Here is a 24,433-nt window from a genome sequence, read left to right as displayed (position 1 = left end):
TTTGAATGTTGGAAATAGTCGATGTAGAGTGAAGACCGCGATAATCCACGTTTCAAAAGTAGTCTTCAATATTGACAATAAAAAATTAATTTAATTGAAATGTAAAAAGTACCGCATTTGTTGCTATTTGCGTGAAAATCCGCGTCATTAAATCAAGCGTGCGGGATCCACGATAATCCAAGTATTTCAATCACGTAAATGTGAGAAGTGCGTACGGGAAGACAGATTTTTCAATTTCGATGCAAACGGCGACGGGCATCTCACGGATCTCGCTGAGTTTGATTTTTCGGAGGAAAGATCGGCGAAATCACTCGACACCCTCGACAGATCGCAAAGTGGTCGCCAGTGGTCGCCGAAGTGGTCGCCAGTGGTCGCCGAAGTGGTCTCGCCGCGGGCGGCCGGTAGGTGGCGGCACCTGCCGCGTGAGCCGACGTCCGTCAATCCGCGATGTTATTTATAAGGAGTGTAAATAGGTGGTAATTTTTTTTTTCGCAACCAAGCGTGCAATCCGCCGTTTTTGCTGCGTGGATCCAAATCCCTTATGTAGATGATCGTTTCCTAATGATGCACTGCTGTTCGCAACGGTAAACGAACGGTGGCTCGACGACTACGACCGAGAGACGACGGTCCGTCTGCCAGCCGCCGATCGGATCGATTCCCACGAATGTATAACCTGTGAAACGGTACTTCCAGATGCTCTGCGTAAGACACGGGAGAAAGCACGGCTTCTCGTTGCTGTTCAACCTAGTCCCGCGGGCTCTCTACTCGCGTCGCAGCGACAGGAGCACGAGTTCCTACAAGATCGTCAAGTCCAATGGCGACACCCTGGACGGTGAGTAATCTCTTCCTCGTCACTCGCATTATCGCGAAGTCAGCGAGCCCAAGTTGTAAATTCGTTACTTTTCTCAAAATCCTGAAAGTTCGCCTGTGCAAATCGAGTCCTCTTGACTGTTTATAGCTGCCTCGAATGCCGACCTCTAAACTTGTACAGATTGTGCATTTCGTGTATGAAATTAATTTTAATTGTGTATTAGGAAAGAAAAATTACAGAATTGGAGTTACTTGTGTATAATAATCGTGGGGTGATGCGATAAATAGCAATTGTTGCATCATTATTGAATTGAACTATAACCTCTTGTTGTCATTACTTGTTGTCATGGAGCAACATAGTCGCTTTGTTTTTTCTAGCTGAACTGTGTTCTTTTCATCTTTCTTCGTTTTCTGCCCGATATTTAATTATACGCCTGTTTTTCTTTAAGTATAAAAACTATACACAGAGCAGGTATAAAGAAACTGGCTTATAAACTAGAGCTTACGGCCACTGTAATAGCTGCTTCTCTTGAATTTTATATAAGCCTTTGAAAGTATATTTTTTATGTAAATGCTAAGTTATTTATTGATTGTATTGTAAAAACAGATATTGACAACAGCGTTTTGGGTATTAATTCCAACTGGGAGTTGCTAACGCCGAGAGGCTTTAGATTTTATCTTCCTGGAAGCGTAGGACCCGCTTGGCTAGATGCTACAACTACTGCCCAAGTTAAAGCCCAATTTGTTAAAGAAGTGTGTGACAATGAGGAGTTTATAGAACCCTTAAACAATGAAAATAGATATGAAAAGAATGTAAAAAATTGGAAAGCCATACGGCCGACATTGGACTGTGTGGCACAAGAATGCCCTATTCTTCTGCGGAAGAGCATAGAAGAATTATTTTCAGGATGCTTGGACGTGTCTATGTCACATCTTACTATTATAACTATTAGTCAAAAGGCAAATCTCAAGTCGATGAGATGGCGCAAGGAAGCAGAGACAGAGAAACTTGCCAAATATGTAAGTTATATATTATGTGTTAATAATATGACATTGATAGTAATATATATTTACACCTCTATAATATATTATATATTTAGATGCAAACAAGTGACATATTATCAATGACTATATATATATATATATATATATATATATATATATATATACCCCTACACTGAACAAAAAATGCAATATATCCAATAAGATATGTTGTTGGGGGCTGCCAATTACAGATATACTTAATACAATAATATATGCTATTGCACTATCAACATTGTACTTGCATTAACGGTAAATATTATTGTATTGAGTATTTTATGTAGTTGGCAGCCTGCAATTGCATATATTATTGGCTATATTACTTTTTTCCTGTGTATATATACTGAGAGATAATGTGTATTTTATATTTATACATTTATGCATTATTAGTTTATTAGTTTGTTTTAGCCGCCTCCGACATATGTACAAAGCTCAAAATGGTCGGTTACTGGGCAGATTTTATTAATCCCTTCAGCGGACAGCCCTACTTGAGTCCACAGAAGGGTGCCAGCCTGTATGAAACTGACGAACGATTTCGCTGCCTAGGATTTAGAGTACAGCAAAGGAACAATTGCAGAATTATCGTGTCCGATAATAATCTACAAAATTTTATTGGTACATAAATGACTATAAACAAACATATGCAACATAAATGCAATTGATAACGATATACAATATACAATTTTTGCTACAAAGACTCCTCAATTTCAGGAAGCCTTTATACCACGGCGCCAGCAAGCACGGAATTTTTAAAACAAATAATAAACGTTGATAACGAGGATCAATAAATATGTGTATATACAAGGAAAAATGTTTAGTTTACTTATATGATAAATAATTCTTTATCATTGAAATTAAGAAAAAATCTCTCACGCCTACATGTAAGTAATTGAGGTATTTGACCTTGAACAATCTGCCAAATTTGAGATCCTATTACGATAGATATATAAAGTGCGAATTTATTTCTTTTAATATCTATAAATTATTCAATGTTTAGCTAGCAAAAAAGTTTAATAATTCTTCTTACGTTGTTATTAAATAAATTATAGGATTCAAATTTTTATTTGGAAAATATTCTTTCTCGCTAGTCATAGATAAAATATTTTTTATTTAGGTATAATATTATCAAGTTTTAATGATATCAGTATAAATTGACAAATTGCTTATAAAATTTATTTCAATCACACGTTATTATTCTCTCGTCCATCTGATAAACATGAAACAAACTATATAAAATATATTCAAACTTGCATATTCACCACAAATTCACAAAGTATAACTGATATCTATTTTCTATAAATATTATCGCATATATGTAATATTTCATGTTAAACAAATCAAATCAAAATTATATTTTCACATTATGCATTTAGTGCATATCAAACAGAATGCAAGCTGCAGTAGTGATCTGAGCAGAGTGTGAAATGAAATATCCATATAATTGTTATGTATAATTATACTTTATGACATCACGGATAAATGTATCCCAGAGTTTCCATTTCACTAAACATAACATACTACAAAACAAAATTACATAATGAATGCGCTACATAACAAACATTACAAATTAACGTATATGTACCTAACAACTTTATTTCTTAATATTGAATATGTGAAAGATTTGTTCATTAGAACAACGCGTTAGCGAGTGCAGATTTTCTAATTATAAGTAAATATATTCTATTGCAACAGTGGAGGACGATAAAGTTCATTTTAAACGATCTAGAATTTATGTCAGAATTCGGAAAAAAAGATTCATAAAATCCATCAAATCATGCGGTATAAAATTATATAAAACGCAAATTCCACTTAATGCTCGCAACGCTCTTAGGATTATTTCATCCCTGTTGTTTATCAAATATTAAACAAGACTAAGTGACGCGCGAGTATTCTGAGCATTAAGTGGAACGTGCCCAACGAAATACATTAAATTTACATCCTGAACACTACCATGAATTATAGATAGCTTAAAACGAGCTTGAAAGCATGCCGAACCACAATTTATCTTAAAGTAATCAAAATAATGACTTATAAATCATAGGTAACTTGGTACCACCGGCGGAACGAGTTTTAACTCGTACACTTTACGAAATCTTAGCTGTAACAAAAAAAACTTATACATACAAAATAACGAATACTATTTCATAGACTTCGAGGTATTATAATATTAAAGTAATTTGTTACTTCGCGCATACAAACCTGGTTGAACCATAATATTATTTAATATTATTCAAAATTAATTTTTTTTGTTTATACTACAAACAAGATCTAGAGAAAAACAATTAAGAACTACTAATCAAAATCAGTTAACTAAGATTTAACTATTATCGATGCATTTATAAATTACTTATACGATCATTTAATGTGCTCGCAATTTCATGTGTCACAATATAATATATTTTTATGGTTCTTTTTGGTAAAACAATTGTCATACGTGTAATCACAAAAAATAACTGTTTAGGTGAAGTGCTGGCAATATAAAGTTGTAAAATCGTAGTAAAGGTAGATTACTCTTAGTCGACCTCTAACTTTCGGAACGAACCACATATTCCGCTAAATTCTTCATTAGCCTCCTGGTAATCTTTCGGTGATATTTCGATATACATATCGTCGAGGGCTTTGATTTCATCTTTCTTCTGTTTTAGCACCTTTTTAAATTCGTCTAAAAGATAAATAGCACATTAGAGAGTAATAGAATTTGAGAGTCTTATTCGACAGAATTGCGAGGAAAATTTACATACTGATCATTTCGGAGAGCGGGATTTCCCCACCGTATTCCTTTGGTAGTATCTTTGGATCCACCGCCTCTTGTAACTCCTGTACATTCCTGTGTATCTGTAAATATTACGAACATAATTTGTCGGGTGCAGTATATATTTACACGCAGCTATAATAAAATTTTTACCATTTTATGATATTTACCATAATGCGAGACTTCAACTTGTCGCTTAACAGAGAGATACCGAATTCGATTATCTTCGCCACGCTGTTGGGAATGTTGATGAAATGCGTCTCCTTGTGACGCATCGGCGTGCTGTTCTGTATGCATCTTAACACATTGCGAATGTCCGTGAAAGACCATGTGCTGAAATGGTTCATGGTCAATCCTGCCTCGTCATTGAGATATGTGTATCCGTTGACCTGACTTTTCTCATCATCCATCAAGGCTTCCACCACCATACTGTGGACCCGAATCATGTGTGCAGATGTGAATCTATTAGGGTCGAAACGCCCTTAAAAGCAGAGAAAATGAAACAATAAATATCCGATGTACTGAGAAATTAATCGCTTGCAACTATAAAGCAGAAATATCGGAAATTTAATAATATTACAATAATAACACTAAATGATTTGATATGATAAGCTACATGCCAGCGATTGAAAACGTAAGAATGAAATATTGTGTTTACACATTAATCTGGATTTTTTTAAATATTCGATACCTGCACATGACAGTATCACTTTACGACCGTGCTGATCTCGCTTTAATATTGGTACCAAGTAGCCGCTATCGATGATGGCCTCAAGATTTGGGTCATCAACGTCGAGTTTCTGGAACCACTGAGGATAGAGTTGCCTGATAGTGAGATAACGTTCTAACATTTCCTGCGCCATCGGCAGACTGAATTTCTTCGTCCTGAGAAATCTCAGCAGAAATACCGAGTCGGTCCTGCAGTTTTTGATTGCAGGATGTTTCTCGATCCAATGGCGAAATTGTTCCAACGCCTGGTCCCTGATGTTGTCATCCTCGCGGAGTTCCAATCTAGCCGTCTGCAACGTCTCCGAATCCAGCGTACTCTTATACTCGTCATATTTCTTCTGCTCTCCTTCCGTCACCATCATCTGAAGAGTAATTCCAATATGACATCCTATTTGATACTGATCTCACACAAGTAATTTGAACAAGATTCATATTTCAGGGAAAAAATGGCAATTGTTTATTAATCATCTGCCTGAGCAGATGTTTTACGATTTTTTTTCAGGTTTTTAAAAATATTTTAATATAATGTCATAATAATAATAAAAAATGTCAGACCTATGGTATAAGTACTGAAAAAACGTGTTTAGATAGTGAATTAATTTATTAAAGTTTATAATATACATGATTTGATCGAACTATATATATATATATATATATATATATGTGATTGAAATATTTACAATTAATAAAAGCTAAAGCTAGTCGATATTGTTTAATGAAATATGGACTCAATAAAAAAATTACACGTATTACTATAACTTACAAGTTGCTTAATTATTAATATTTTCTTTTTGAATTAGAATATCAATTTTTAAAATGTTTACAGTTTTTCTTATTTTTTAATTTAATTTATAATATTGAATTAATGATGGTACAAAAAAGTAATATAGTTATTATGTAAAAGCAACAAGAGAAAATTAAATTGGGAATCATGGTCAAATTATTTTGGTTCGATAACAGCTAATATGATATGGAGCGTAAAGAGAAATCGAATAGAGCATTGTGATGTTGCAACATGTAGTTTGATAAAGAATTATGTTAATGTAGCAAAGATAACAAATAGATTTTACTTTATTTAAAATGACGATATTTTCTTTTTTTCTAAAATATTTTAATAAAAATGCGTATGTCTTACGTGTGGTAATCATTTTGCCATATACATTTTTTATTCTTATATTAATGAATTAAATAAATTAAGTCTTATAAACAATAGATTCAATTTGTAATCTCCATTTTCCATCATAATAAGTTTAATATCTTATTTCAGATTTAGTAAAATCTCTTATGTAAATTTTTCAGAATTTCTCAAAATTTTTGTATAAAATTTATAATCTTTTAGAAAATTTTTCAGATTTTTTTATATAAACTTTAGAATATTTCAGAATTTATGTTTTTTTTTTAATTCCAAGAAAGAAATGTAAATTTTTTCACTACTTCTGTTAAGTATTCTCATTTGTATAAAATTATGAAAATAATTTTTACCAAGGAAATTGCAATAATATAATATAATATAATATATAATAATGTAAAAAATATTAAAATATAATTCTCTATTAACATAATTTATTGATGCAATATTTATCTAATATATCTCCAATACATGCCAATTTTTAATGTTTCGTCAGTGAATTGTGCTACTAGAATTTTAATAAAATAATTAAACACAGACACATAATTTTAACATCAATTTAAAATCAATTACGTCTAGAGAGAATATTCTTTTTTTTATTTAATTTGTCGTGTGTATAAATTACATAATTTTTTATTAGTTTTGTGTCGCGTATATACTGTAAATTTCTACACAGCAAAATATATCTTGAAGATATATATTTATTTGTTCGAATATCTGTTGCATACCACTGTCAAGATATCTTAAGGGGGCATATACGTTTGAAGCCACAAAAAAGAAGGCATTTTTCATGAATTTTTTTCAGAACTAAGAAGCAAACTATAAAAATGAAACTTTTAGCATAATAAAGTACACCTTTTGTAATTTTCATGCAAATTTTATTACAATGATTTTGTTGAAAAATCCCCCCCTTCCATCGTCATATAGTCAGCCATGCATAATTCCGCGATGATAATGATTTCTCCTTTCCTGTTCAACTGAAACCAAACGGCATCATAAAGAAAAGTAAATTTTCTTGTCGTTGTTGTATCCAATTTTTTAAATTCGAATTTTTTTTATTTTTTTTAAACGAGCAAAAGTAAAATTCCGTGCCAAAAATCGGCGCTTTAACTTTAAAGGCCCACCATTTTATTTAAGACTCGAATTAAAAAAAATGGATACGACAAGGAAATTTACTCTTTAACATGCCGTTTGGTTTTTGTATTTCGATTAAACAGGGAAGGAGAAATCATTGTCACCGCGGAATTATGCATGGCTACATGACGATGGAAGGGGGGGGATTTTTCAACAAAATCATTGTAATAAAATTGATGAAAACTACAAGAGGTATACTTTATTATGCTAAAAGTCCCATTTTTATAGTTTACTTCGTAGCTCTGAAAAAAATTCATGAAAAATGCCTTTTTTTGTGGCTCCAAACGTATATGCCCCTTTAAAAATATTTCTGAGATATCTCCAAGATACTAAAAAATCATGATAATTTCATCTCAAATGTGATATTTAATTTTATGTTTAATAGTCATCTTTAATTTTTATATTTAAGATAGTCTAAAGTTTATCTTAAGATATATTGTATAAAAGTTTAAATGTAATATCAATCATATTATATGCAAATGTTCCACAGATATCCTTTAACAGACAATACGTGGTATCAAGTAATGATGCCCTGTAGAATTCTATAAATATTTGGCAATAAGATATCTTAAAATTAATTTAAAAGTGCACAAAGATATCTTATATCTCAGATAGTTTTTGCATGGGTTATATAAGTTCTTATTAACTTCCGGCTAAAATTCTTACATAATTTAATACGCAGAGAGAGACGAAGGAGTCTTTATTAATTTTAATCGACGTAAGAATTCAGAGATACTCCTTCGAAAAATGTAAAGACTTTTGCTTTTTTTCGCGATTTCAAGATTTACTTTGAGTGAATCTTGAGAACTATTAGTGGACGACAATTATTTGTAATTCCCTCCGCGAGCGTGCTCAGGCGACTCGCGAAACGAAAGTGAGACATTGGGAGGAAGTAGTAAAAAGGCCTCGGCGCGCCGCGCACACAACGGGAACGCGCGTTTCGCGACGTGCTATATTCACCGAGAGCGCTCGAATCCGACTTTCTATCCTATCACGACACCCAGAGCGCAATACCGTAAACGCGATATCGTCTTTCTATCCGAGAGCAACACCGCGGGAGAACGGTGTTGAAACCGTCAATGGCATTGACGAGTTTTTTTTCTTTTTGCAGTATATTGAATTCCGAACTAGCCTGTTCCGACGTGGATTTAATTACTAGTTAGTGGAAAAGTTTTTGTATCTGTTGGATTGTTATTTAACGCGATATTGCTGTTTATCGCAATGAAACCCGTTACTGCGTAGAGTATTTTTACTGCCAAGGAGATCGAGAAACAACACCACCGTGATAATATTATCGCGCGAACTTGATGGACGAGTTACATTGATCCACTTTTACCACTCGCGCTCGCCGAACACTTTTGCGGATGGACGTAACGAGAGTTAATTCACCATCTCCGCGAGAAGAATCTTTTAAATTGCGCCTCGTACAAGCTATATAAATCAATCTTCCGATTAAACGATCAACCTCACAGTTCCGGTCTTTTCTCATGTACGCTTTCTCTTTATTCGCTCCCTTTTCTCAACGTGTCTTTTCTTTCCATCCGTGTGAAGCTCCATTTGCACTTGAATGGATACTACTGCTTTTCGATTAATCTATTGAGAAAGACTCGCTCACTTCTAAAAATATAACCTTTCGTTCTTATTTAATTATTTTCATGCGTGTGAAAACCTTGGCCTTTACTTATAACGTCCGTATTTATTGCACGTAATTTACATTACGAAAAACTGTCCTAAATTAAAATGTTGACCACTTTATTAACAAACTAATAATTAATACTTGATTAATATTTGATGTGCTGTTTTTTAATATCTTCTTCCTCCAGCGATGATCGATCTGTTTCTTTTTTTCTTCTTATATCTTTGGAAAGCTTCAATCGTTGCTTGATTGAGTTTTTTTTTTCAAGTCGAAGTCATCTAATAGATTTTGAAACTTCTAATCGTTAACGTTTCACTGTTTTAATTCCACTTGGTTCGATTTGGAGAACGGATCTATTTGCGACGTCGAAATTTGTACTTGTGATCACTGGGTTCGAAACGAGGAAGACGTCAACTGTCGGACGGTATACGCCAAAGTAACCCGGTTGCTCGGCCGGCTGGTCAATTTAAGTAGGGATCGTCGTGTGGTGGTGCTAACTCTCGACGGACTCTCAGGACCTTCACCTACATCTTGAACTACGTTCTCTGTCTCTCGGTATAGTATCCCATGTGATAGTATTCGCGGGAAGTTAATTCGCGCGTATTATATCGCGTACAAGTGCTCGTGAATTTAATTTTAAAATATCTAGAAACTTACGATAGAGTTACGATTGTAAAAAATCTTGAAAGAAAGTCCTGCATTTACTGATTTCATTAAAAAGTGGATAATTGATCAGTTTTATGTGATTTCTTCATAAAATTAAAGTCGCCTTTTTCTGTACTTATTGATATATTTTTAAAGAGAAATATTGTTTAACATATTTTTAAGATGATTTTAACATGTTTTTATAGAAATCGATTTCACTTACGTGATAGAAATTTAAAATCGCGTACATCATAATTAGAATACATTTCGCAACATTACCTTCTTCAATATTTTTTCAATAATAATGTAAATTTTTTAAAATTATATTTGAAACAATTTCTAGCTTTTTACATTTATTATATATCTTGCTAATTAAAAATCAAATCAAATTTTTTTTCCGAAAAAAGTTTTATTAAATAAACGATTAATAAAATATGTGGAATAGAATATGTCATATTATTATTCATAAGAAAATATCCGTGACGGTCACTATATAATTTATCTCGAAGCTGAGTAAAGTGTTGCTTATTTAAATATAAATTATCAAATAATGACTGTTCAATAATTCATAGCGCACGTGTAATGTCAACTATCCTTTACTTCGCGAATACAATTCTAAAAACATTTGTTAAATACAAAAACTTATTTAATGCAAAACTCTAAAATAATTTTAATATAAAAATACAACTTATAAACGCACAAAGCAAATATAGTTATCCTAATGCATTGAATGCATTTATCAATTCTGTTATTGTTATTACTACATGTAATTATAATTTAATTTAAATGAAGTTTATAATGTTCTTGTGTGTATAATACTAATCTCAAAAAGTTATAAAAAAGAGAAAAGATTATTAAGTAGTGATTGAATATAAAATAATTACATATGATAATATATAATGAACTCTATAGCTTATATTTTTTTATTTTATTTTTTTCAAATTTTTCTATTGTCTCTGTGATATTGTTTTCATTAAATAGTTCACTTTTTGCGCAAATATCGCAATGCCAATGTGATACTTTCTTCGGCGTAAAAAGCATCGAAGAAGCTCACCCGTTCTTGAACGCCTTCGCAACGGCGCCGCTACTTGGAGATTCACTTTCTTCTTGTAATCTTTCATTTTGCTTTCACTGCTCTTTTGAGCGAGGATCGCTGAGTGCTCCGATAAGTATCATGGTCATTTTTCGTTTACAATAACATTTAGCAATTCCACCAAAATTGACGCTTGTCCAAGCAGGCTTGCGCGAAAAGTAAATTATTTAACAAAATAAAATCACGAAAAAACACAAAAAAAGAAATAAAAATAGCAGAACATAAAAAAATTATTTATGATTACAATTCCGAGAAATCATTAAAGGATAATATCCTTTAATGATTTCTCGGAATTGTAATCATGAAAGTAATCTATACCGCACTTTTACAGAAAGTTTTCAGAAAGATTTCAACCTTTCACATTTTATGCACAACAATTCTGGACAGATTCTTTAAAATGTTATATAAAATGTTGCAACAAAAAGTGTTTTTAAAATCCATCACATGTAATAAATCAGAAAACATACCGAGAAACAGAACAAAAATTACTTTGGCATTAAAACATCAAAATAATTCTAAGATAATTACTAAAAATAACTTTTTGATCAATCACAATTTTTATAAAGCAACAGATTGATATAATTATATATATTTTCTATAATTGGATTATAAAAAGGCAATAACCACCTTAATGGACTGAATAGTGTCACAATTAAATAAAGTGTGCGTTAAATAGAAAATAATATTTATCTTGCTTTAATTTTTTTTTCATTAAAAATGTTAATTTTGTGTGTGTATAATTTTTTTATTAAATATATTTTACATATTACATATTTACATTATATTAATTAACAAATATTAAATAAAAATACCAAGTTATTTATAATTAAGTATATTTTATTTATAATTTTTGTTGTAACTTTTTAGTACTTGCAACTCTTTGCCTATAATAAATTTAAATATTGTTTCTAAATTTTTTTAAATTTATTAAAAAATAAAGTCAGAATACTTTCTTTACAGGAATGATTTAAATTTATTATATTTAAAGGATTTTTTACAATTAGTAATATTTCAAAAAATGTTTACTGTTTTAGCATTTTTTAAATAATATTTAAAAAAGATTGTAAATTTTTTCAATAATCTTTCAACAATTTTTCTTTAAGATTTCAAATGCTAAAATCGCTAATATTGCTATTCTATAACTTCTTGAAATGTTATATATTTTGCAACTTTTATTTTATAAAATTTGTGAAATAAAAATTTCATTTTTTAGTTAATCTTTTTAGTGGCATTTCTATATATCTCTGAGATACATATGAAAAATTTCAGTACTGTATGAGATTTACTTAAAAACGTATAAAATTATGTTAGGCGTCTACAATGAAGACTTAAGTCGTAAGAAATTGACCAATTACAATTGAGTATTTTTATAAAAATCGACCTTATAATGGAAAACTTATATAATGAACCACCTTATATAATGAAAAACTTGATCTTCAAAGATAAGATCTAATTTTCTTACTTAACAGCTGCAGCATATTTTCTGAATGTTCTCGAAGATTGTATAACACTGTACACTGTAAAAAATTTTTGTAAAATTACAACTATAATAGTGAGTAATTTTGAGACCAATATAATACTATTGTAAATTTTCTCGTGTCTACAATTTTGCAGTATACAAGTAAAAATAATTTAATATGTCATAAATTTGTATACGGTGTATACAAAAGTGTAAAAAACGAATTAAGAAATTATTGCGAAATTTATATACAAAATTACATACACATAAAAATTTACAACTATTATAGTTGGTCTCAAAATATTACCCACTATTGTAATTTTACAAAAATTTTTTACATTGTATAAAATGTATAATTTGTAAATTTAATGATGAAAAAGAACGGTCTATTCATTTTCTGATGCTTATAACACTTGGTCAAGCATTAAAATACAAAGCAGTAACAAATCTTTTATGCTTGTATTCAATTTTTTTTATGCGACGCGTCTACTCGTTTTACTTTTTGCAAAAACATTTTGTGTAGATTTCGAAAAAAAATATAGACTTTTGTTTTTTAATTTATGCAAATTTACAACTGTAGCAGAGCTCTTTGAGAAATTTTTTGTATAAATATATCGTGAAAAAGATACACTTTTTGTTAAATAAAAGTTAAAGTCGAACATATCCCTTTTTAAATTTACTATCTTATTAAATTTTTACATAAAGATTCTGATTCTACATTGATTGAAGTTTTTGTGATACATAAAGTATATATATATATACTGATATATAAGGAAACACAGATATCCAGAAAGTGATGAGCGTTTCACTTGTTAACCAAATTGAATAATCGAACGTCTTTTATTCCGTGAATGCGCTAAAACCGGACCTATGGTATTACTTCCTTTATCCTATCACGGCTACGTAAATTATTGCGTAATCATTCGTTGGCACGACAACGTTTCTTGACGTCGCACCGCGTTGGTGAAAGTCACGGCGAGCGCTTATGTATATCGAGAGGAATACGCCTTTCTATTCCTCTCTACATTTTTGCAATGTTAGGGTCCTTTTATAAGTCGGTTTCTTCCTCAATGTTCTATCCATTTTGTGTAATTACCAATATGTGTACTGAAAAAATTTTATAATAACAATTAATTGTTAAAACACTTAGACGCAACATGAAATATTTATTTTTTTCAATAATTAGTCTTCTGATTTTTATTGCTAGTAAAAAATGTATTTTGTAGTAATAATATGCGCGCTACTTGGAACGCACTCAACATCCTTGAATTTATAAATTGCAGGAGTTTATTCAATCATGCACTTAAATGACTCATTCTATACGTATTTATCCACGGAATATAGTTTATTCTAAAAATAATCTATATTGAATACTTTTTATTTTAAGTTTGAACTTTCACGTATCTAGATTAAAAAATTAAATACTTTTAACTTGTAACTTTTTAATGATTTCTTTAAATTGCATACTTATTTATTCAAAATAATTAGATTTGTAAGTTTTAAATAAAAAAAAATTAATTCTTAAAATTTATTAAACATTTAAAATGTAAAAACGCTCTACATCGGCGAAAATCTGGGAAAGTAGAAATCCCGGCGGGGTTGTTTCATGACCGTAACTAATACGAAACTTCGATGCCAATTATGTGTAGATTCTTAAGTTAATGCGCGCTCATCAATTCAGCGACGTAAGATACAATTTACTGTACGATTACCTATCGTGCAAGAAATAGGGTAAAGAGAAAAGATTCATGATGTGCGATAGGTTCTCAGACATACATCGGCGAAGGTGAAATTGTGATCTTTTGCTGATAGTAGCTGAAAATGAAACAATTAGAGTTTTAATAAAAATTAGAAGAAGCAGCCTAACACCCATCACTTCGATAATTCACCTTGACTTCTTAATTCTCGAAATATTCTTCAAAGGATCGTCGCAATTTGCATACATACCTATACAGATGCTAAATATCGAATAAGAATTTTGAGCGCTTTAATCCGGTTACCATTGAACACGTGGCACCCATCGAAAGTTTCATATCGTCTGAGTATGGCTAAGAACACGTTCCAGGGAATGCTTCAGCCGCTGCACTTTCTCCGGCGACCCTAAAAGCTTCAACGACGTTCATTGAAACGAAAGTGCAACGTCCTCACTAAATAGTTTTATACATACTGATGAAATATATCCAAAGTAATTTAATATTGTTATCCCTTACATAACACAACAGCAATAAATCTTTAAGAAATTATATTCTATTTTCAAAAGCTTGGCATCTATAAAATAAACGTTTAAAGGAAAAATAAGATTAAAAAATATATATTTGTAATATTAAACGATGAAAAGTTGTTTCTTCATATTTCTGGACTTCAATTAAATATTCCACAACAATTACAGCTTTATAAAACACCTCGCTTTCGCAAAAGATCTTGTGTGCACGTGATTTATAGTATAATCCATTTTAATAAAAAGCAATTATAATTATAATTGCGATATTAAGAGAAAATCGGACATTCAGGAAAGTAAAAATAAAAATTGTTTCTGAATGGAATGCGATATAATTTTTTATTGATATACATACATATAATATATATAAAATAAAAAGCTGTGTACACGCCTCTACCGATGCTACATCTATGTATAAATGTACAGATGCACACGAGCGCCAGTACGCCCGCGTAAAAACCCGATTTCTATTAATTTGCTTAACGATTCAATGCGAAAGATTAAGTACATACAAAATACGCGACAATCGCAAATCTCGTTATGTCTTGTGTCACTATACGACTATTTGTCGATACGTTTATCCCTTCGTCAATCCAGTTCATCGTTTTAACGAATATGTATAAACGATATGACAAAAAGTGTGTATACATTGTAGATTAAATCAGTCGTAAACTGTGCCCATCGAAATACGCGATAATGGACAATTTTATTGAACGCTTACACTATACGCCTGCGTTGGCACTGTTATTCATGAGAATGTTAGCAAAATTTTCTAATATTAATCATTACAATTTTATCAAAATCATGCTGAAGTAATTACAAATTTGTCGAATTAAATCTGAATATAGTCTACTTAGCAAAAATATTATCTAATTGAGCGGATGTAGAATTTTACTTGCAATAAATAGAAAAATTCTGAACGCGTTCGATATTTAGCAGCATACAAAAAATTTAAATCATTGCTCGCGAATGAATTAACTGTGAAATCAACGTTATCCATGTATTTATACAAATATATTCATTAGTTTAATACGCGATATTAAAATTTTGGACGCCAAATTATTAATTGTACAAAATAACATTCAATTTTAGTAATCAGTAATTGATTTTTCGCGAGTTTTATTTTCGTGAGTCGATATATTTTAAACTTCTACGAAAAAGTATTAATAACTGATTGTTAATAACAACCGGCTTTAATTCGGTAATCATCTGAGAATAACGTTCTCGAAGGTTAAATCTCTGTTCTCGCGTTGAGTGCCGGATTTTTTAAACGGATTCCATGGAAGCCTTCTAACTACGTGCGCCGTAGTAACGGATCCCGCCGGACTCGGTTGACCGGAAGAAACTCCAGAAGAGCTGCTCGCCGAGACGCTGCCTTTATCGTGGTGATTGTTGGGTTTTCCTGGTTTCTAAAATAATTAGTTTCTACCGTCGTACTTTCTCATTGTCTTAGATCATTTGTCAAAAAGTTTTTTAACAAAGAAAAATATAAATAAATAAACAGAAAACTCAAGTTTCATTGATAATATCAATATTAAAAATTAATTAATCTGAATCATATAATTTTAATGTTGCTTACGTATTTTCTTCAGAATACTCTTATCTTATTAATTAAGATACTAAGTTATATTTTTTAGAATTGTATCAGTTATTTATTTTATCTTTCACCTTTAGATAATTCCTGTCCATTGGAGTGACTAACTTCAAATTTATAAAGTCACCGTATTGTTTTATCATCTGCACGACTTGCTCATGTGATGCCCATTTGACGTCTTTATCGTTGATGGCGACTATAAAGTCCCCTTCCTTCATCCCGCCCATCTGAAAGAAAGAAAAATTTTCTTGTTTTTATTCATTATCATTATTGTATAAACACGTATAAAAAAAAAGATTAAAGCTATTTTACATAAGTCACAGAACGTAAGTTATACATCACAAATGCGGACACGACAGAAGCATTAATAATACTATCAATGTTTTTGTTTGATTGTCACTATCACATTTACGATCTGCATTTTGTATCTTATGTAAATTAGCTTACAGAGTAAACAAAATACATCGGATCGATAAAATGTCTTAAAAACAAGACATAAAAATTATATGATTGTTTAAAATAATACCCTTTTATTATTCTGCATACATCAGTATTTTTATACTTCTATTTATTCTGTAGAATGGTTATATATTGAATAAAGTTGTTTTAATAGATTATCTTACATCAGCTAACGAATTATGATCAACGGCGGCTATTATCACTGGAGCGTCGCCACGCACGCTAAATCCGAAACCTTCATCGGGACCTCTTTGAAGTTGTACCAATCGTGGCGCGGTCCAGTGTCGTTTAGCGGAAAATATCGCTACAGGTCCCAACGACTTGAAAAGATCATCCACTCCGTGTTGCCCGAAATCCGGATGAGTGATGCTAAGTTGAAATTTCGTGGAGGCTACATATGAAAATAAAAAAGAGCAAAATTAAAAAATGCATTTTAATATTATAACTTATTTTCACCGAAATAATATAAAAGGCAACAATTGAGTGTGTTTTTAAACAAAATGTTATACCGATAATATCCGGTGGATCCAGAAGTTCTCGAAAATCATCTTCGCTACCGAATCTATTATAGCTGTCGAGCGTCGCTTCTTGTGCCTTCTTCAGAACCCTCCCTAGAGGTTGTTTAGCCTTCAAATCGCGGCACATTCTTTGCAGTCGTTGGCTCTCATCATGCAAAACGAGAGCTTCTCTGAGATGTGCTTTGCCTACAATAAAATTTCTATTCATACATACGCTCTTTATATATTAAAATTAATAAAAAAATAGAGATTTAAAAATATTATTTAGCATTGAATAAGCGTAACTGTAATATAAAACGTCTTGCGTAAACATACCCAATAGTTTTCTTTCGTTGTCATCTCTGGGAACGGTCGCGTCCAATTGAGTTTTCCCGTCGCTCTTCTGAATGTGCTCCAACGTGAGCCTTGTTTCCACACGTAACTCAGCAATCGGTCTGTCCAGCAGACCAACCGCGATGTGCTTGTGAGCGAGAGCAAGATGATGTTCGCGCTTTACCAGTATCAACGAAATCCACGTCTCCGGGACGTAGTCACGAACCGGTTCGCGCGATATCAATCCATGGACATCATTGTATATCGCTGCAACCTGGATTAATTGGCTTTGTGATTATACTTATCACATTGATAATTACAAAGCAGAAGAATCATAGAAAAGAGTTTTACCTGAGCTGCTTCTTGAGCAAGATCTAAGCAAACATCGATATTTCTGCCATCTCTCGATTGAAGCTCCAGTTTTTCGAAGAGGCATTCCCTTGCCTGAGCCTAAACATAAGAAATGCAAAATGAATTAATTGTTATAATTATAAATATACAATATATTATACTGAAAGAATCATTAATTGGAAAATAAAATAATATTTTATCTTAATAAGTAGTAAATTACTAATCAACAGTGAAAACTTACAAGCATCAACTGCACCAGCATCTCTAGCATATCCGGGCCTAGATCCATGCTCGGTGCATTTGTGAAGTTCTCGTGGATGTACCGGAAAGTACCAGCGGCTCTGAGAAAAGCGTCGACCGCTTGATCAAGTCCTCGAGCGGTTAAACGATCCTGCTTGGCAGCCAACTGCGTATAAAGCGCACCAGCATTAAAAAGAATGGACGCCTTCTCAAAGGCAACCGTTCGCTGGCAACTCGGCACTCCCGTCAACGAATCAAACCATTCGAAGTAGATGCCGAGGCTTCTGTCAGGTGGAAAGAAACGCCTTTCTATGAAATAGAGCTGATTATAGTAACGGAGGAGTAATGCGATACCCGCCGAATCTCTGGTCGGTGTCCTCGTAGCCTGTGGATTTAAAATAGTAAAATATGTATTTATCGTTTCTTTTTAATAACTCAAATCATCAAAAATATTACTAAGATATAATTTATTTCAGAAATGACAATTGGACAATCGGTATAAAGTTCTTCAAAAAATTTCTCAATTGTTAATTCTAATTCTCTTTTATAATTTTAATTCTAAGTAAAAAATCATAAATTGTTATTTGTAATTTCTAAGAAAAATAGAAATTTTCTATTTTTCACAAATTCAATGAAAATTATTATAAGATGCTTACCTGTCTGGTTTCCATCAAATCAGCTATAGCTTCTTCATAGTTTTCCCCATCCTCACTATAGTGCTCCAAAATGAAGTCCTACAAGAGAATAAAAGATTACTCTATTGCTTTGAATAAAAGATCGTTTACGCGGAACAATCAATATATTCGTGACACGTGCATGTGGAATTGCAAAACGTGACAGCCAATGTTAAATCGATACCTTCATAGCAACTACGACGGCACTCTTGGTTAATACATGCTCACCCGTTTCTGCTCGTGACACTTGCGATTTTCCTCCGTAATTCTCGCTAAAGTTAGAAACTGGCTCAAGACAAGAATGGTGAAAATCACGCTCGAATTAATACGGAAACGCTCGGAGCACAATGAGGGTGAAATTTCAACATTGGAAGAAATTGCTTTGCACCAGGAGAATATCGATAAAATTCAGCTGATAGACAGACACTGCAGGAATCTCAAGATTCTACTATTGCAGAACAATCTTATATCGAAGATAGAGAATCTGAATATGTTGAAGAGGCTGGAATATTTGAACCTGGCCCTCAATAATATCGAGGTTATAGAGAACTTGGAGGGCTTAGAAAGTTTAAAGAAATTAGATCTCACCATCAATTTTATTGGAAATTTGCAAAGTGTAAAAAGTCTCAGGTATTTTCCTTTATAAATTATATTTCAATTATATATAACTAAAATCCAAATCAAAATCGAGAAGGGATTTCGTAACCCCTTTTTGTTTTTCTCGACATAACAATTTTGCCTTGTCGAAAAATACCGAAAAGTATGAGATCAATTGATCAAAACATTTGTTGATTTCTTATTATTATATATTATATATTATATAATTAAAATATATATATATATATATTTAAATATTCAATTATCGATATCAGTAATATCAAATTTAGATCAATTGTCAATTAACGAAAAAATTGTTATTTTATTAATAGAATTTTAATAGAATTATAAATCTCCTTGGGTTATATTTTTTAATTACGTATTTTGTATTTTACATAGGTGCAATGAAAATTTGGAGCATCTAATTCTAATGGGAAATCCATGCACAGATTACGAATATTACAGGCAATATGTCGTGGCGACTTTACCACAATTAAAAGAGCTCGACATGCAAGAGATTAAAAGATCGGAACGTATCAAGGCGTTACAAATCTATTCACGAGCGCGAGATGACATTATCGAGAGCTATCGGAATTATGAGAAGACTAGGATATCTCAACGCGCTCGTCGCAATGCTGCATGTAAAACATTTAATCAAATGGTAAATTTTTCTTAACATAAACCTGAAAATATTATATTATTAATACAATTTCTGTTGTTAGTATTCCACTTTGCAAAGCATATTATAATATTAAATTAATTAATAAGTCAATAATTATTTAAATACAATTGAAATATAATATTGACGTTTAATCCACAAAGTCGTAAATTAACATAAACTTTTATGTTAATTTCTACGTGGAATTTTTGAGAATCATTGCAGTTTTGCTAAGCGCATAAATAGTTATATCACAGATTTATTAATATACGATAAATGCAAACAATCTTATTATATCATCTTCAGGACACTACAGAGAACCAAGTGGAAGATACAAAAAACGAGCAAAGCGAGAAAACAGAGCAAGATAACGAGTCAGAGGATGAACGTTTCTGGAAACAGCCTAGTTATCATACACCGGAAGATAGAGTCATCATTGCTGAGCGATTCATGAAGAAACAAGAAATAAAAAATCATAATTCGGATAAGAACAATCATTCAAAACGTGTACTGAAGCTATTCGCTCCAGACGGAAGAGCGTACAACATAAATCAGGCGAAGCTGCCATTCAGACTAAACGATGAAGACGATCCCAATTTTGTTGTTCTCGAAGTCTCCGTGTACAGGTAACCTTTGATTAATACGTCGCTTTGTGTTAATAGCAGCATATACTGTATCCAAACAAAAAATAATTCTAAAATAATTGTGAAAATTTATTTTATAAAAATACTTATAAATGCTTTTCAAGAATAAATTGTACGATCTACCATAATATATCCATTGCTCACAATAATAATGGTCACGTTTGTCTGTCACAAATTTTGATCTAAATTTATAAACATATTATATCCTTGCATTTATTTTTTACATTCGTAGGCATTTGGACACTTCTTACGTCGACGTCGACGTGAACCCGACTTATGTGCGAGTCACTGTAAAAGGAAAGATTCTGCAGTTGACCCTGCCTTGCGAGGTATCGGTTGAGAGAAGTAACGTTCAACGGAATATGACCACCGGAAGTTTAGTAATCACCATGGCCCGTTTGACTCCGTGCACAATGATCGCGAGGAAAGACGAATCAACAAGGAAACAAAAAACCAACAAACGCGAAGCAAAAGTGATAACAGTTCGACAACCGGTGACCTCCCGACGAGCTCTCCTTGAGATCGGCCCGCCCACAGACATTCGAGATTTTCTGAAAATAACTGAAGATTCCGCGAAACGAATTCAGAAGAAAGGGAAGAAGGACCTCGAAAATTTCGAAGACAATCCGGCCGTGCCGCCTCTCGAATAAACGGATGAAAAGAAACTGGACGATTATGAATTTAACGATGATCTCGCAAATTGGTCAACGCGTTTTGTTTCACAACTTACTTTGAACGGATCCCGAAAGTCGATGTCTTTGGTCTCTTTCAGTCCCAATGGTATCATCGGCATAACGGGCTCGTCGCTGAAAGAAAATATCGTTCAATGCAATATCGTACGTTTTTTTAATGTATATCAGTAAAACTTATAATTCATGCCGAATTTACCCATCGATATTCTGATACAGCTCTACCGAACTATTCAACTCGGCGAGCTGTTCCTTCAGCAGCTGCAGATTCGAATTGACGAAGCTTAGTTCCAAGGCGACAGTTTCCTTCAATTTTCTGTTGGTTGTCGCCCTGTAATAAAATATAATTAATAAAAACTAAAAAAAATGCAAGTACTTATAAATTGTACTTTTAATTATACTTTTAATTATACAGAAAAATTTTGTTATACATCACATTTTTTTATTTGTAATCATAAATTATCGCTTAGAGCCTTCAGCTTTGCAATAATATCTTTTGTAAATAATTATATAAATCAGAATACTATTACTTGGCAAACAATATTAAAGCAATTGATAGGAAAAAATGTAAAAATTTATAAAATAATTATATTCACTTAACAGTTACGTTTATGTACACAATTGTATATTAATTATACATTGGTATGCTTACTTAAAGAGATTCTCAGCGCCCGCTCGTAATCGCAGCTCTTTGTTGATCTCTTGATTGAGCTTACTTCGCTTGTTCTGCAGCTTTCCTCTGCAGGTCGCTACCCTCGGATCCGAACCCTGCGAACCATGAAACGCATAGTTAGCGATGCCTCCGACGTATCATGTATAGCTCGTAATCATATAATCCGCAAGAATTGCCGCAACGATAAAGACCAGTTCCGCTAACCATGTTGATCAACTAACTCAGCCTTGCGATTATCTATCTTCTTTTCGAATCATAGCCGTAATATGAGTGGAAACAAGGCGATAATACAATTTTCTTTTCTATTTATACTGATCCTTTCAAATGCAATGCAAATTTCACACAATCTTCTCAGGAAACTTTCTTTACAATAAATGTCTATCGAAAGAATTGATACTTTCTCATGTATAAATAGTTTTAAATTAATTTGTTTTAATCTCTTACGCCTTGGGAGAAAGAATCCAATTTTATCGAATATAATAATTATGGCTGTACTGTCATAATAATTAAAACACAATTAATACCTTTCGATACCAAAGTCACTTGTAGCAAAGTAAATGCAAACATAATAATAATTAATCTATATAAATACAAATGTAAATGTTTGTTCGTCATCTAAGATCTCCGTAAGTTTTTCACCGATTGCTTTGAAATTTTGACACAACGTTGCATTCGGGTAGAGATAGGGAGAGACGGGGAGAGACCGGGAGAGACCGGGAGAGACCGGGAGAGACAGGGAGAGCCCGGGAAAGACGGGGAGAGACGGGTAGAGATTGGGAGAGACGGGGAGAGACCGGGAGAAACCGGGAGAGACCGGGAGAGACCGGGAGAGACCGGGAGAGACGAGAAGATACCGGGGGAGACGGGGAGAGACGGGAAGAGACCGGGAGAGACGGGGAGAGACGGAGAGAGACCGGGAGAGACAGGGAGAGACCGGGAGAGACGGGAAGAGACCGGGAGAGACCGGGAGAGACCGGGAGAGACGGGTAAAGACGGAGAGAGACGGGGAGAGACCGGGAGAGACGGGGAGAGACCGGGAGAGGCGAAGAATGTTTCTATTGTGTTTAAATTAAAGTAATAAGAAAAATAAAGATAGCTGTTATTTTATTGAAAAAAAGGAACTTATTTAAAACAGTCTTTTGAATGGATTTCTAAATCCATGGCAGCTTTTAGAAAAAAAAGTTAGAAGTACGTGAATAAATGAATATTAGATTTATTAAAGATAGATAAATGCTTATTCAAAAATAAAATAAAAAGAGCAACAGTAAAGCAAGGCTCTTGAAAGTTAAACAACGAAAGCAAAGAAAATTAAAAAAAAAACGTAGAATAGAGAGCCACAGCAACGCGTGGCAGAACATAGCTAGTTAATTAATATTATGATAAGTATAACTATCAAGTTAACTTTTAATGCATAATTAAAAATTATTATCTATACGTTTTATTCGAATATTACGAAATTAGTGTATGCAGAAATTATTTAGATAGCTCATCCCTTCGTTCTCGCTGATAATAAGGAACGAACGCGATGAATCAGAAAGAAACGCTGATAAATGTAATTGTACGCTAAGAAGTATCAAAGTACGAAGAAAGGAAGAAACAACGCGCGGGCGCGCGGGCATCGCGCAAATCACACGTCGGAAGAAGCCGCGGCGACCTCGCGATCGCCATGTGTATCGCCGACTGTCAAGTGACTTCGACTTTCTTCTTTTGTGCTCCTTACCCCAAACCGAAAGCATCTCTTCATGATAGCGTCCGGCGTGGCGGTTTTCGCATTTCGCGCACTTCGCACCGTGTCAACGCCGTCTTTTCTTCTATCGAAGATAAAAGCCCTTCTTTCGTCCCTCTCATCCCTCGTCGTCTCGCTCGAAATGATCATCTTCGCGTCCGGGGGAGCGATCGCGCGATCCCTCGGCAACGGGCAGTAATGTACCCACTTTAGCATGATCGCGAACGCATCGACAATGATCTCGATCGTACCATCGGAATTGAGGCTGTTCTCGATACGAAGATGTGATTTTCTAACGGCCGATCATCCTTCTCTCTTTCTCTTCCTTTATTTTAAAAAATTGTACTCAAAAATGGAATATGAAAAAGGGATACAGAAGCCTAACGTACCAAGAACTTGCAAATCATAAAAGCTGCAATTAGAAGCTTTGAATGATTACGTAGATTAGAGGATAGAAACCAACGGTTCACGATGCGGAATGTTTCGTGTAACGTTTATATCAAATATTTATATCTAAAATTGTCTTTTTTACAAATACAAAGCTGATTTTTTTTTTTTTTTTAAAGCTGTTAAAAATTTGTAAGTAATTTTAAAGAGTACACAAGATCTGTACCGACGCAATAAAATGTTATGCCTCAAGTTAATGTTATTT

The 24,433-nt window shown here is 32.9% G+C and overlaps 3 protein-coding genes across 4 annotated transcripts; 2 read left to right on the top strand and 1 right to left on the bottom strand.

Moving 5' to 3' along the window:
* The first annotated feature begins 408 nt into the window (after positions 1-408).
* LOC105832251 (cobalamin trafficking protein CblD) lies at positions 409-2,662 on the top strand. 2 transcript variants are annotated; one of them, XM_012673040.3, is made up of 5 exons: positions 409-626; positions 694-832; positions 1,418-1,830; positions 2,250-2,466; positions 2,563-2,662. In XM_012673040.3, exons 2-5 carry the CDS (start codon positions 694-696, stop codon positions 2,637-2,639), a joined length of 846 nt encoding a protein of 281 aa, XP_012528494.1. In that variant the 5' UTR covers positions 409-626; the 3' UTR covers positions 2,640-2,662. The 2 variants fall into 2 exon arrangements, with proteins under 2 accessions (XP_012528494.1, XP_012528493.1); XM_012673039.3 differs by having other exon boundaries at positions 410-584.
* On the bottom strand, positions 2,562-24,046 carry LOC105832252 (rhophilin-2). Its single transcript, XM_028190376.2, has 15 exons — positions 23,776-24,046; positions 22,035-22,150; positions 21,582-21,713; positions 21,424-21,499; positions 18,777-18,854; positions 18,122-18,505; positions 17,881-17,979; positions 17,533-17,803; positions 17,209-17,403; positions 16,864-17,090; positions 16,315-16,467; positions 5,295-5,694; positions 4,774-5,084; positions 4,593-4,686; positions 2,562-4,513 (listed from the first exon to the last, which is right to left on the bottom strand). Exons 1-15 carry the CDS (start codon positions 23,995-23,997, stop codon positions 4,365-4,367), a joined length of 2,907 nt encoding a protein of 968 aa, XP_028046177.1. The 5' UTR covers positions 23,998-24,046; the 3' UTR covers positions 2,562-4,364.
* On the top strand, positions 18,861-21,417 carry LOC105832248 (protein tilB homolog). Its single transcript, XM_012673036.3, has 4 exons — positions 18,861-19,424; positions 19,791-20,052; positions 20,356-20,675; positions 20,926-21,417. The coding sequence occupies exons 1-4, from the start codon at positions 19,096-19,098 to the stop codon at positions 21,341-21,343; spliced, it is 1,329 nt and encodes a 442-aa protein (XP_012528490.2). The 5' UTR covers positions 18,861-19,095; the 3' UTR covers positions 21,344-21,417.
* Positions 24,047-24,433: the final 387 nt, after the last annotated feature.

Source organism: Monomorium pharaonis, chromosome 3 (genome assembly GCF_013373865.1).
Source record: "Monomorium pharaonis isolate MP-MQ-018 chromosome 3, ASM1337386v2, whole genome shotgun sequence".
Classification (NCBI taxonomy): domain Eukaryota; kingdom Metazoa; phylum Arthropoda; class Insecta; order Hymenoptera; family Formicidae; genus Monomorium; species Monomorium pharaonis.
Note: the sequence above shows the minus strand (reverse complement) of the source record. Positions and strands in the feature narration are given on the sequence as shown.